Below are 14,125 nucleotides of genomic sequence, written 5' to 3' on the forward strand. Positions count from 1 at the left end.
CACTTCCGCGTTCCAAACAGCGGAAACATACATCTAGTTATGCCATTTTAGAAACGGGCAAATTCTTACTCGAGCCTGGAGTCATTTTTAGAAATGGTAATTTATATATAGCTTTGTTTTGAGTTTTAAATACATTGTTTAAATGTAAATAATTTATTTTGATCTCAAAACAAAGCTGTTAGTGTTTTTTTTTGTTTTTTTAAATGATGATGTATATGTCATGCGCCAAGTATGTCGTCATAACCTTCCGCCCGAGTAGCTGTCAGGAGGGTAGGAGTGCGGATGGTGAGTAGATTCCTTAACCTTCAAACTTCTTATCCTCTCCCCATAGAATAAGACAGATTCGTGTGACTTTTGGGCATTGTAAGTCCTTAATACGCAGTATTGTCCTCTTTAGTCTGGTGAGCACAGCAAGTGATTGCTGCACATTCTCACTTGGTGCCCTTCAGAGAGCATATAGATAGCATAGCCAGCGTAGGGATAGATAGCCCCAGCCATGCATCTTTACAGACACAGGCTATTTTATTCATCTAAAGCATTTTGACTATGGAAATGTCCTGTGGTTTAAAAACTTGACTTTTGTACAGAAATATAGCAATTAAAGCATACGTTTCACTAGCAATTTAGATATACAATAAAAGCTATATGTTTTCTTTATGGCTGTGATTTATGCAGCTAATATGCAATGGCCACTGTCTTGACAAGGAGGTGTAATTCCATGTAGCGTGGCAATAACAGGCTCTTAGGGGCTGATTTACTAATCCATGAACGTAAGCGTCCGAAAGCTTTTTTTTCGTAATGATCAGTATTTTGAGATTTTTTTCAGAAATTGTTGCTACTTTTTCGTAGCCATTACGATTTGTGCGAATTGTTGCGACTTTTTCGTAGCCGTCGCGCCGAGTACGAAAGTTTCGGATTCATTCAAGCTTCAGTATGGAGACTTTCCTTGGGCCAGGTTGGAGCTACAGAGTGCCATTGATTCCTATGGGAGGCTTCCAAAATCATGCAGTCTGAAAGTTTTGCCCACAGTTTACAAGCGCTCAATACGAAAAAGATACGAGGAAATCGTATCGGCTACGAAAAAAATCACGACAATTTACGAAAAAGTCGTAACGGCAATGAAAAAAATCGCAAAAAATACGAAAAAGTTGCAAAATGTTCGTTTTCCAATCGGAATTTTTCCCATTCGAATTTGTGGGTTAGTAAATCAGCCCCTTAGTGTTGGTGTTTACCCTTCTGTTTCAAGTCAAATGTTATGTGGACAATTGTGTAGGAATGGGGCCTCTTAAATGGATGGAGTCACCATATACTCTCTGTTGTGCTTCTTGTGACAATCACTGGGGCAGAATAGGTGATTTGCCTTTTGTGTGGATCTTAGTACTGATGCATGTTTGATATTCAGGGGTCTGTAAAGCATGCAATTACTAAGCATACTTTCACCTTTAAATATATCTCCATTAACTATGCAGGATCAAACCTGGCTTTAGAATTATCTTTTATTTGAAAAATGTTTTATTGGTGAATGGATAGGCTCGATGATAGATAGAGGCATTGCAGTTTGTTATTGATATTACAATACATTGTCAATAAAGTATTATTTAGATCCAACAAGGTCTCAGTCTCTTTACAGTGCAGAAAAAAGCAAATAAACAGAAAAAAATGTTTCTAACCCATTGAATATAGGTTGTGATGTCAGCAAGGAACATCTTTAATATTTTTCTTAAAGTAGATGACATTGCTGTAAGGTTACCTTGAATATATTAATGAGAAAGTACATTTAATTCTTTGCAGCTTTTACCAGCTTGAATAGTATGCCTGCCCTGTCGCTTGTGATATTCTTTCAGTACAAGCAATATAGTCCCTTCATATCTTAATGATCTGTCTTGCCTAGTGGTGGTTATTACATTTCAATTGGTAGGTGCTGAAGGATCATTTTTTTCAGTATACCAGGATGTTCCCTGGAAGCACTACATCAACATTTGGTGTTTTTCATTGGATAGGGTCACAATATAACTTTCCCATGTTTCAAAAAATGTCTTTACACTTTATTTTCTTGCTCAAAAGCTTCTATCCAGTCTATAGTAAATAAATGGAACATTTTAAATAAAGAGGGGCATATAGGGATGTTATTGTTTGATCCATTCCTGAAAAATGGCTTTTTTTTTTTGCTACTGCTGATATTATGATCATCAGCCTGGTGTTGTCTGTGGAGACTGGAGTGTAGTTCAGAAGATAAGCATTAGAGAAGTATCTCACCTCTCTCCAGAATTTCTTAATTTTTGGCCAGTTCCAGAGAGCAAGGATCTTGTCAGCTTCAATCCTATTTGATTACACTTTGGACATCTGCCATGTTTCCATAGATTTAATTTGTGTAATTTCAGAGGGGAATAATTGGAGCAGTGAAATATCTTTAGAAACATTTCTAAAGGCTATTACCGGAATATTATTTACCTTATGCTTTAAGGTGACATGTTAAATAAATGCAACACTCTCCATTGCTTTTTTTTGATGAAGAAATATTTTTTCCCCATAGAACGGAAAATAGTAATGGCTGGACTGTGCAGAAAATTTGTGCAAAAGAATACATTTCATTCAAAGGTATTTGTACTGCATTTAATTTGTGAAGGGGAATCGTTTTTAACTGTTGCGTATTGAATGCTCTTGTAGGGTAACTAAATAGATATGCCTTAGTGTTATTAGCCTTCTGGCATATAATTGCTGTTTTGTTTTCCAGTAGCCCTATGCCTATACTGGAGCAAGTGTACACCAATATATCTGCGGGGTTCTTCCAGCACTGGCCTCCTTCTCCAGGACCCTGGCACCACTCTTTGTTGGTGCATAGGGCACAGTCCTGGGTCCTGGAGAATTGGAGGAGGGTGGTACCAGAAGAAACTGGAAGATAAGAAAGGTTATTATGGGGCTGTAACTTAATAGGTATAGGGCTGCTGGCTGTAGGAAACAGCATGAAAGCTATATGCCATAAAAATAGAAAAACTAATATTTATTAGTTTAGGACTTTCTCTTTTGAACAAAAATGTGCAGTTTTCACGTGAAATCTTTCAGCGAGTGTATTGGATGCAGCTGCAAATACATGTTCGGTTAGGGAACTCTCAAATCTCTAACTAAAAACAAATAAGTGTTTGTCAAACATATTTATTAAACATCAGTTTAGTGAAGGGATCCCCAATTTTTTTATTTTTACTAAAAGCCACACTCAGATGTAAAAACTGTTGGTGAGCCACACAAGCATTAAATAAGTTTTTTGGGGATGCCAAATAAGAGCTGTGATTGACAATTTGGTAGCCCCATGTGGACTGCTTGCCTTGCTTGGAGTAAAACTGTGTCTCTGTGCTTCCAAAACTTGCCTCCAAGCCAAAAATCTAAAAATGGCACCTACTTTGAGGCCACTGAGCACAACATCAAAGGGGGTGGTGAGCAATGTGTTCCCCGAGCCACTGTTTGGGGATCACGGGTTTAGTGGATTTATTATATAATAGTGACAGTTTCCATTTAATTGGAATATTGCATAGGAAAAAAAAAACACAGCGCCACAATCTTTTTAGGTTGTTAATAGTGTGCAGGTCTGCATATTAAGAATAGCTTTAAGTATATATAAAATAGTTTAACAATGAATTTGGTTATTTTAGTGTTTGTCCGAGTATCCTGGCTTGTCATTAACATGGAGTTTTTGGATCCGCCACAAATTCACAAAGTCACGAATTCCAGATGAAGTAAGTATAATACTTTCAAGAAAATCCAACAAATTATTTGTTATAAATACGTGCAGGTGAATTGACCCTGGGTGTGACCACAACATATTCATGCTGACACTGGCAACCAACTCAGTCTGGAGTCTACAATGCCAAAAGATGGCCTGCCCAGATGATATTTGGCAAGGTTGGAACATATATTTTTGAGTAGGTTTGAATATTCCATCAAGTGAGGACCATGGCAGCTGTCGATGCCAACACTCCCTCCAGGTCTGCATAGATTAAAACGTCAATACATACCTGTATTTAACACAGACCAAATAATAGGAAGTGCAGTGAAAATATGTTATGCCAGGGGTCTCAAACTTGCGGCCCGCGGGCCATTTGCGGCCCTCGGTACAATATTTTGTGGCCCGCACCAACACCTTCTCAAAAGCAATGAATGGATCGCAATTTTTATTGCGATTCAAGGGATAATGCAAGGCACGGCGGGCGGGAGCTGCTGATTGCGGAAATGACGTTATGCCATCATAACAGTTATTATGGGAAGACGTTCTGTGTGCACAATTAGCTGCTAAGGAGCTAATTGTGCACACAGAACGTCTTCCCATAATAACTGTTATGATGGCATAACGTCATTTCCGCAATCAGCAGCTCCCACCCGCCGTGCCTTGCATTATCCCTTGAAAGCCAATTTTTTGTGAAATCCCTTATGCGGCCCAGCCTCATCCTGACTTTGCCTCCTGCGGCCCCCAGGTAAATTGAGTTTGAGCCCCCTGTGTTATGCCTTTTTATTTCATTTGAAAAAAGATACAGTTTTATAAATTTTGCTGTTACAAATATTACAATGTTACAAAGTATTATGGTTCCCTTGTTACTCGTACTACCTCCACAGGAACAAGCAATATTAATTTAATGCGCTATAATGTATCAATGTTATGTATGAAAAAGCCCTTCCCTTACCCTAATTGTTGCCATTGTCCCAGGCTTACAGATAAGGGGGCTTAAATAAGTGTAAGTTCTGCTATCTTTTCCCCCTCCTGCAACTGCTCTGAATAACCAAGGAAGTGGAATCCAGCATCAAGTGAAATCAATCTTCACTTTCTTTGCTCTGTACTGTTTGGTAAAACATATAACAAAGACTAGATTTTTTATAATAGGCAGCATAAGGATAGCCTAAAAATTGGTAGAATGTACCTGCAGCATAAGCTTTATTTATTGCACTTATGTCCAATATATACAGTTGCCTACTGTCCCTTTTGAACAAAAGTCTAGATCAGGTCAACCCATGTAATTTGATTGTTCAATAGGTCATGGGTTAAGCCTGGCTCTGAAATTTCCGTCTTTCTTTTAGAATACAAATTAATTGCTTTTTTTCCAATTTCTTAACCATTTGGAAACAAATGTGTTGTGAGAAAGCTCTTGTGAAAACTGCATTTTAAAATTGCTCAGGATAACCTATATTATTATAGCTCTTTGCACATGTAGTGTTATATTTACTTGCCTGTCTCTGAAGGTCCTTCAGCCTCAGCCTGGTGATCATGAAAAATATGGAGGGGATCCCCAGCAACCACACAAATTGCATCTTGTCACCAGAATAAAATCTGGAGTTGGTCGACCATACTGGGAGAAGAAAACCCTGGAACTACTGGGCTTGCAAAAGGTACTGTGTGAATAGATCACAACATTCCATCACGCTTTGAGGTACACATTTTACATAGTAATCTGGATTTTTTTTTTTTAAGGTTATTTTACTCCAGGGTGAGCCTCTGTTTTGCAGGTGTAGTCAGATTAGCTCAATTACAGTGACATATTTTATCCTTTTCTGATGTCCCCTGTTATTCTATATTTGTCACAATGAATGAATTCTCTTCTTTAAACAAAGTGGAATATTAGATGAAGCTGATAAGCTGCTCTGATTCAATTTTGGACCTATGTCAGTAAATGAAGGTGGTCTCTACACAGTATCTGATTTGAATCAGGGAAACATTACAATTCCAAAGAAATGGGTGGTTCCACGTCTGTAAAACAAAAATAAGCAAACAGCACCTTCTTGTCTCCATTAAAAAAGCCTTTATTTAATTTACATGGCTTTTGGATAAAGTGACGTTTCGGGCCAGATGCCTTTTCTCAAGCGTACGAACCACTAAAAAAAAGCAAGCCTTTTATACATAAAATTATCTCGCCATCTACTGGTCATTATTCATATACACTTCGCAACATCCAATTGGATACAAAACTTGTTACATTGCCACATTTGTATACAAAAAAAAGTTTAAAACCAGTTTAAAACAATTTACATTTGAAAAATATCTTGCAGACCGTAATCCCTATTTAGTCCTTTGGGGGTCAGGGTCTCCAGTCTTCTAAACCACATTGCTTCCTTTCTTCCTTTATTAGGATGAGTGAGATGCAGGAGAAATTTAGGGAGAGAGGTTATGTGTTCTAATGTGGATTAGAAGACTGGAGACCCTGACCCCCAAGGACTAAATAGGGATTACGGTCTGCAGGCTATTTTTCAAATGTAAATTGTTTTTAACTGGTTTTAATCTTTGTGTTTTATAGATACTATACTTTGGGTAAAACTGGATAATCGTTTTTTTGTATAAAGTTTTTTGTATACAAATGTGGCAATGTAACAAGTTTTGTATCTAATTAGTGTGTATGACTAATGACCAGTAGATGGTGAGATAATTTCCTGTATAAAAGGCTTGCTTTTTTAGTGGTTGGTAAGCTTGAGAAAAAGCCAGATGTACAGTAGGCCTGAAACATCACTTTATCCAAATGCCATATATATTAAATAAAGGTTTTTTTAATGGAGACAAGAAGGGGCTGTTTGCTATTTTTCTACATGGTATTTCTGATGGATTGTGGCCATTGAACAGACGTGCACCTGCCCTGATTAAGAGAGAGACACAGGAGCTGAATATTCACTAAAACAAAATAAATAATGCGTTAGATCAGTGATAGATAAATTATGCAAATGATCTCCCCTAATAAAGGCTTTAGATATGTGGGAAAAATTGTGCTTTATGGATCAGTTCTAACACAGTAGTTGTAAACCTGTCAGATTTGGATTAGTCAGTTGTTCTTTTAATGTATTTATGATGAGCCTAATAATGAATTGCTTCCCTGGAACAAAATTAGCTGTCTTATAGGTACAACTTCATGAAGACTTAAGGTGGCCATACACGCACCGATATTATCGTACGAAACCTCGTTAATCGGTGCGTGTATGGCATGTCGGCGAGTCGACCGATATCGCAGGAAGCTGCTGATATCGGACGACTCGCCGATCGGACCAGTTTGAAAATTTTGATCGGGCGCCATAGAAGGCGCCTGACCAAAATTCTCCCTTCAGAGCTGAATCGGCAGAAGGAGGTAGAAATCCTATTGTTTCTACCTCCTTACCTGCCGATTCAGCCCTGAATGGTGTGTGGCGGATCTTACGATGTTTCGTGCGACCGATGGTCGTACGAAACATCGTCAGATCGCCACGTGTATGGCCACCTTTACACAGATCCTAAATCTTGCAGTTATATTATCAGTAGAATTAGCCTTGGCCCAATGCTGCCCATAATGCATACCATAGTATATATTACAGGGATCTTAGACCATCAAAGGTATTAAACAATATTGCCATCTCTTATTTTTGAAGCACAGGTCAGACAAGCTTGAAAGCTAATATGGAATGGGCAGCCACAGTCCTAAAAACCTGCTTATTATTTGCTTTTGTAGGCATCCTAAAAAATGTGTCTGTTGTGTCCAGCCCTGATGTTACTAAAATAGAAATCACTATGGTTCTTGTATTTTATAAAGGCACATGTAACCATCATATTTGCCAACATAACAATTAAAGGGACTTCTCATTAAAATGAAAAGAAATGTGCTTTGAGGTCTCATGTTTACATAACCAGTATATTTCCTTTATGAACTTATAGGCTCACAAGACAGTAGTGCACAAGAATATTCCTGCAGTCAACGCAAAGCTTAAAACAGTCAAGCATTTAGTCAGGTTTGTATTATATTACTTTGTCAGATAGGCTATTCATAAAAATAGACATGTTGTAACATAAGCTATGTTTTCACCAGGGTTCAGCCTCTGAAATTGCCACATGGGTTACCATCAGAAGAAGATATTTCTGATACATTTTTAAAGAGCTCTGGGGAGCTTGTGATTCGTAAGAGACTGCAGCCAACTGAGACAAAATTAGTTGAATCATAGGGTAAAAAGCATCTCTGGATTTTGTTAAATAAAGTACATTTTTGTATACCATGGGTATGGATTATTGAGTTTTATGCTATTAAAAGCAGGATGGATGTGTTTGTTTCAAATGACATTAAAGTATTACAGTTATACTGAATAGGATATACACAGTCATGCATTAAAAGGAAAGTTTTCCCTTTGAAGCTCGTTTTCTTAGCCAGATCAACAGTTTGATAATGCCTTGTGTCTGGAATTGATGTTCCGAAGATATTTTTTTCAGATCCTTTTTCTGTGTATTGGAGCAATAATATGTAGAAGCAGGGGTGTCAAACTCAAACACACAAGGGGGCCGAAATGTAAAACACAGGCTAAGTCGCGGGGCAACTTTTTTATTAATATATTATTATTAAGGATAGATCCTTCCTCGCCCTGAAACACCACATCACAAGCCATCCTCGTGCAATAATCATGTTCTGAAAATAACAAGCACAAAGCAAACTGTAAGCAAAACAGCCCAAAAGCAACAATGTCGGGAAAAGAAATACAATTGTAAATGGTAACTGTGGAAGCAATCAGAAATGGTGGGAATCACCTGTCAGAATTCAGATATGTCCAAATTTCACACCTTTGCTTAGCCCAATTCTCAACACCACCGCCACAAATACAACACACTGATCTGGAAGAATTAATAACCCAACCAACTAGACGAAAACTCCTTTCCAGCACATACAAACACCTGGTATCCAAGAGGTATGACCCAGAGTAAAATACAAATGGGAATCAAGCGGTATTCGCCTAGACCCAGATGACTGGGACGAAATCATTGATAACCTATACCAACCCCTAGTGAGTGTTAGGGACAAGCTCATACAATTCAAAATTATTCACCAAACGTACTTTACACCCTATAAATTGTACACCATTGGAAGACTTGCCTCTCCCACTTGTTTGAGATGCAAGGCCCCCTCCGCTAACTTCTTCCACCTGATATGGGACTGCCCTGATACGCAGAAATTCTGGAGACAAATTGTACACTTTATGGCTACAGAATTGTCACTTCCTCAAGTCTATAACCCAACTACATGCCTACTAGGCTTACTTGACTCCCTGGTGCCCAGAACATATACTAGATGCCTCATGAGACTGCTTTTCTTCTATGCCAAAAAGACCATAGCCATGCACTGGATGGGCGCAACCCCACCAACACTAGCCAAGTGGATTGCCTTGATTAACTTGCAGCTACAGTTGTACAAACTCACCTACTTGGTCAGAGGCTGCATAAACAAGTTCGAAGGCGTCTGGTCCCCATGGCTCGAATCCACAGCAACAACCGCGGAATGAAGAAAGTGACCGTCCAGCTCCCTTCCCCTCCCCTCTTCCCTATCTCTTTCTAACCTTTCCAGTTAAAAAACAAAATCAATAAAAAATACTTTAAAAAAAAAAAAGAAATGGTGGGAATCTTTAATTTTAATTTTTTTTATTTATTTTTTAATAAGGGGGGGGGTTAATATGAACACAACATAATGTTGTGCCCTGGGGCAAATTATGCACTGTGGGTCTCAATGTAACCACTTTTCCTTGCCCTGTAAAAATCTGCATATTTTTTGGCCTGCACTTCTAAGCATTATCCTAACAGTTCTATGTGGAAATGAGAGACGTTTTGTACAAATAGTTGTAAAGTACCTGTGTTTCTGTACTTATTTCCTTTGAATGGTTGACATTTAAGTGCCCTTTAATTTCCCTTATTAATTTCCCAAATTGCAGCGTGATCAATTTCTTGACTGCGCCACTTGAGTCCCTGTGGCGCTGTGACTGTGCCTGACGATCAGTGTGACAAATTGCCTGACTGCGCTGCTCCAAGCAGCCACTTACGTTCTGCCCTGCAGGGTGGGTGGTGCGTATTACGTCATTCCACACCTCGCATCCTGCAGGGCAGAACGATGTCTTAGATCTTAGTCTTAGATGATTAATTAACAGTTCAGGTTATCAGATCCTCGTGTGAGATTTGACAGTAAGAGTGAAGACACATGGGGCAAATTGGTTGCCGGGACTTTTGTAAAAAGTTGTGGAGACGAATCAGCATACCACAAACTGCGCACAATTACCCTCAGCAACTCGTATATTAACCTATGGCTGCTAAATTGCCATGATTAGTCGCCATGACTGAGTTTTTGGGCCAACCTCTGCTCTGTGTACTTGCACTCAAGTGGAAGTTGTATTTTTCAGTGCAAGTGAATGGAGCTGCATAAGGGAGTGCAGCCTGCTGAGACAAGCAAAGGAAACACTCAGTGTGCCCATGCCCATGCCTTTTGTTCATTTTGAGACTTTACAGTGTATACAAAGTAACAGCTGGATTCTAGGGACTTCAGCCATTACAAAAGTGAAATCCTCTGAGGGAAAAGCCAGCCTATGTTCGTAGGACTTTGCTTCCCACCCTAATTATTTATCCTGACCTATAAGCTGCTGATTTTTGGTGTTAAGGAACAGTAACACCAAAAAATAAAAGTTTTTTAAAGTAATTAAAATATAATGTACTGTTGCCCTGCACTAGTAAAAGTTGTGTGTTTGCTACAGTAACACTACTATAATTTATATAATAAGCTGCTGTGCAGCCACAGGGGCAGCCATTAAAGTTGGAAAAAAGGAGAAAAGGCACAGGTTACATAGCAGATAACAGATAAGTTCTGTAGAATACAATAGTGTTTTATCTGTTATCTGCTATGTGCCTGTGCCTTTTCTCCTTTGAATGGCTGCCCCCATGGCTAAACAGCAGCTTTGTTTATATAAATTTCTGGGGCAAACACACCAGTTGTACCAGTGCAGGGCAGCAGTATATTTTATTTTTATTACTTTTATACACTTTCATTTTTTGGTGTTACTGTTCCTTTAAGCAGCAGCACTGAGCCACCCTACTGACTCAGGAAGTCCCTTATAGAAGCCCTGATACTGTTTTATGCCAAGTTTCTATTCAGTTATGGCTAAAGAGTGTTGATGAGTCTTTCAATATCCAAATGTACCTATCTGAGCAATGACTGTCTAAACAAGAAACTGAAGTTGACATGAAAACTGAAGTTGAGTGAATTAAAAAAAGAAAAATGGCTTAAAAAGCATATGTTCTGGTTTTGCATGTCATAACAAATACAGTGCACTTGTAGAAAACAGCTGTAGGTACAGAGTGTGCAAATGGAAATTTGGCTGCCATTCCACATTTTGACAGTAGACACTGTGCACAGTGATATTGTAAAGCGGGCATATTGTGGGAAAGATTTGCTCATTTGGCGACTTTGCCAAACAAGCAAATCTTATTGTGTATGGCTACATTTAGGTGTCAAAGCTCAACAGAAATCTACAGTGGGAAAATGGCAGATACTGTATCTGTGCAAAACAATGAAAACCATGGAATTGTATGTAATTTATTTTTCTCAGATATTTCACACATTTTCCAACATCAATTGAATACACATTTATTGATTTGTCCATAAATAAATATATATTTTTTATGACACATTTTATACAAAGACAATATTTTTGCTTTATATGACATGGCAGCAGCAAACTAACACATTTGTAGCAGAAAGTGCATAAGTAAAACAGTTGGCCACATTCAGTGCAGTTCCTTTGTACATTTCCAGTATGAAGGTGCATATCACTCAATAAATAATAGCCTTTTCACAAATTACAAAACACACTTTACTGATTCACCAACAAAACCAGCTTTGTTATATAAACTGATTCCCTTTTAATAAATTATTTTGAAACAAGATAAAAATCTGTGTTATCTTTGATAACAGGTGGTGCACAGAAAGTCTGTGCCTTAAAGGAGAAAGAAAGGTGAAATCACTGGGGGGAGCCAAAATGTCAGGCACCCCCAGTAAATAAGATCGCTTACCTGATACCCCAGGCTGGTGGAAGAAAATCACACCAGCCCAGTGTACATGCAGGCGAGCATCCCTCTTCCTTTCGTTTTTCATTGTGATCCCACGGGTGCACAGTAGAGTCAAAAATATGAATTTTTTTGTTAAAGTGCGGCTCATCACTGCCCATGCACAATTGGCAGGAAGAAAGAAGATAGAAGAGGATCGCTGGCCTGCATGAACCTTGGACCTATGCAGTCCTCTGCACCAGCCTGTTGTATCAGGTAACAGTACAAAACACTTGATCTTAGCTAACTTAGCTTAATCATCAAAGTGCTGTTCTGGTCTATTTCAGAAAGACCAATTATCTGGAAAAACCCAGGTCCCCAACATTCTGGATAACAGGTCCCACATCTGTGCTTTGAAATATGCAATCCAGCATGGTCCATTGTAAAGCCAAGAGCAGTATTACTCAAACTTTAAGGCCAGCCTCACTTGACTCACTCGCATTCTGCTAAGGCCTGTCTGAACCTCTTTCTTTACATATATGGGTTATAAATTAAAAGTTTATACAAGAATGATGATGACCTTCCCTAGGATGAAAAATGGCATGACATTTTGCACACCTGTAGCTACAATATGATTAGTACTGTTTCAAATAAGTGAGGCCTGAGTTCCCCCCTTGGTATACAGCTGTCAATGCTCCTTTGCTCTGTAAGGCCCCTCCATGCTCCTTACATAGAAAGAAGAAATTGCATATTTGCTATCTCCAATAGGCCTGAGTTTTTGTACCCCATACCAGAGGTGCATATAATTCAGCCTGTCAGCAGTGGGTTTAAAAATGGCAGTAGAAAAGTGTATAGTGCACATTTTTTCTTACTTTGTACCTGGTCCCACTTTAGTAACTGAGCACTAGTATGCTGAAAGGGGACAGCTTTGTATATCTTCTAATATGCTGTGGAATCATTCAAATAGATTTAGTTACTATTCCTAATATGGCCTTTTCTATAGAAGCAATTTACAATTAGACATTACTGTTCTGTTAACAGCAAAGAGCTTCATTCAATGAGTACATACAGTGAATTTCATGTAATATACAAATATACAAAAATTTGAATACAAATCAATAAAAACAAACGGCAAAGGCACAACAAAAATATTATTGTTCACATTATTTTTAAAATTATTTTTGGAAGCACATCTAAATATGTACAGGAATGGGATCCCTTATCCGGAAAGATCCGGATTACAGAAAGCCCATCTCCCATAGACTCCATTTTAATCAAATAATTCAGAATTTTAAAACTGATTACTTTTTTCTCTGTAATAATAAAACAGTACCTTGTAACTGATCCAGACTAAGATATGAATAATCCTTATTGGAGGCAAACCAGTCCTATTGGGTTTAATTAATGTTTTATTGATTTTTTGGTAGATTTAATGTATAGAGATCCAAATTACGGAAAGACCCCTTCTTCCGGAATACCCTTGGTCCCGAACATTCTGGATAACGGGTCCTATACCTGTATAGCTTTTCCTTGAAATGCATTTAAATTACAGTCAATTAGTATATTTTATTTATATATTTCAATAAGTAGTGTTTATCTGCTAACTTTTTCTTGGACAATGAAGTTCAGCACTATCAATTGTAGTTGTTTTTATTAAACAGTTATAGACTTCTCTCTATAAACCTACCAATATAAATATTCTGGGCAAATTCCCTTCCTTTTATTGGAGAATCAGAAATTATCCTGTTAGACTGACTTTCCAACACTCCAGAGTGATATATGTTTATAAGCTGTAACTAAGTGCACAGCTGTTAACATTTACCTCTGTAAATACATTATATGACCATTTAGTAGTCAGTTAAAAATACAGTTTTTATACCACAGATATAATCTGCATGAATAATTAGAATGAATGCATTGTAAGGAGATATTCGGGTTCAGCAACTTTCCTTTTACTGAAGGAAATTAAGTACTTCTTGTGGAATTTCTATGAAACTTGATGGTATAGCCTGCAGTAGGTATTCTGGTTTTGGGAACATTCTTTTTACTGAAGGAAATAACATTTATCTTTGTAAATACATTACATGACTATTTAGTAGTCAGTTAAAAATATAGGTTTTATAACATAGGTACTGTATAATCTGCATGAAAAATTAGAATGAATGCATTGTAAGGAGATATTCTGGTTTCAGCAACACTCCTTTTACTGAAGGGAATTAATTATTTCTTGTGAAACTTCTATGAAACTTGCAGTGATTATTATTAATTAAAATAGTAGTTCGGTGGGTTAAGGAATGGCATAAAGAGAAAGGAATCTGAACAAATAGCACAATTGCTGCAAGGTAT

At 37.9% G+C, this 14,125-nt stretch overlaps 1 protein-coding gene across 2 annotated transcripts; it reads left to right on the forward strand.

Moving 5' to 3' along the window:
- The first annotated feature begins 182 nt into the window (after positions 1–182).
- Positions 183–7,986, forward strand: mrpl30 (mitochondrial ribosomal protein L30). 2 transcript variants are annotated; one of them, XM_012956930.3, is made up of 6 exons: positions 183–285; positions 2,534–2,598; positions 3,648–3,731; positions 5,227–5,373; positions 7,652–7,725; positions 7,803–7,986. In XM_012956930.3, exons 1-6 carry the CDS (start codon positions 204–206, stop codon positions 7,933–7,935), a joined length of 585 nt encoding a protein of 194 aa, XP_012812384.1. In that variant the 5' UTR covers positions 183–203; the 3' UTR covers positions 7,936–7,986. The 2 variants fall into 2 exon arrangements, with proteins under 2 accessions (XP_012812384.1, NP_001016148.1); NM_001016148.2 differs by lacking the exon at positions 183–285 and having other exon boundaries at positions 2,536–2,598; positions 7,803–7,983.
- Positions 7,987–14,125: the final 6,139 nt, after the last annotated feature.

This window comes from Xenopus tropicalis, chromosome 2 (genome assembly GCF_000004195.4).
Source record: "Xenopus tropicalis strain Nigerian chromosome 2, UCB_Xtro_10.0, whole genome shotgun sequence".
In the NCBI taxonomy this organism is placed as follows: Eukaryota; Metazoa; Chordata; class Amphibia; order Anura; family Pipidae; genus Xenopus; species Xenopus tropicalis.

What these genes read in the sequence shown, in the direction of transcription:
- mrpl30 (XM_012956930.3), top strand. Translation starts at nt 204, where the DNA reads ATGATGATGTATATGTCATGCGCCAAGTATGTCGTCATAACCTTCCGC. An exon ending in AGAATACATTTCATTCAAAG is followed by an intron (nt 2,599 to 3,647) that starts GTATTTGTACTG and finishes TGGTTATTTTAG; the next exon opens with TGTTTGTCCGAGTATCCTGG. An exon ending in AACTACTGGGCTTGCAAAAG is followed by an intron (nt 5,374 to 7,651) that starts GTACTGTGTGAA and finishes ATGAACTTATAG; the next exon opens with GCTCACAAGACAGTAGTGCA.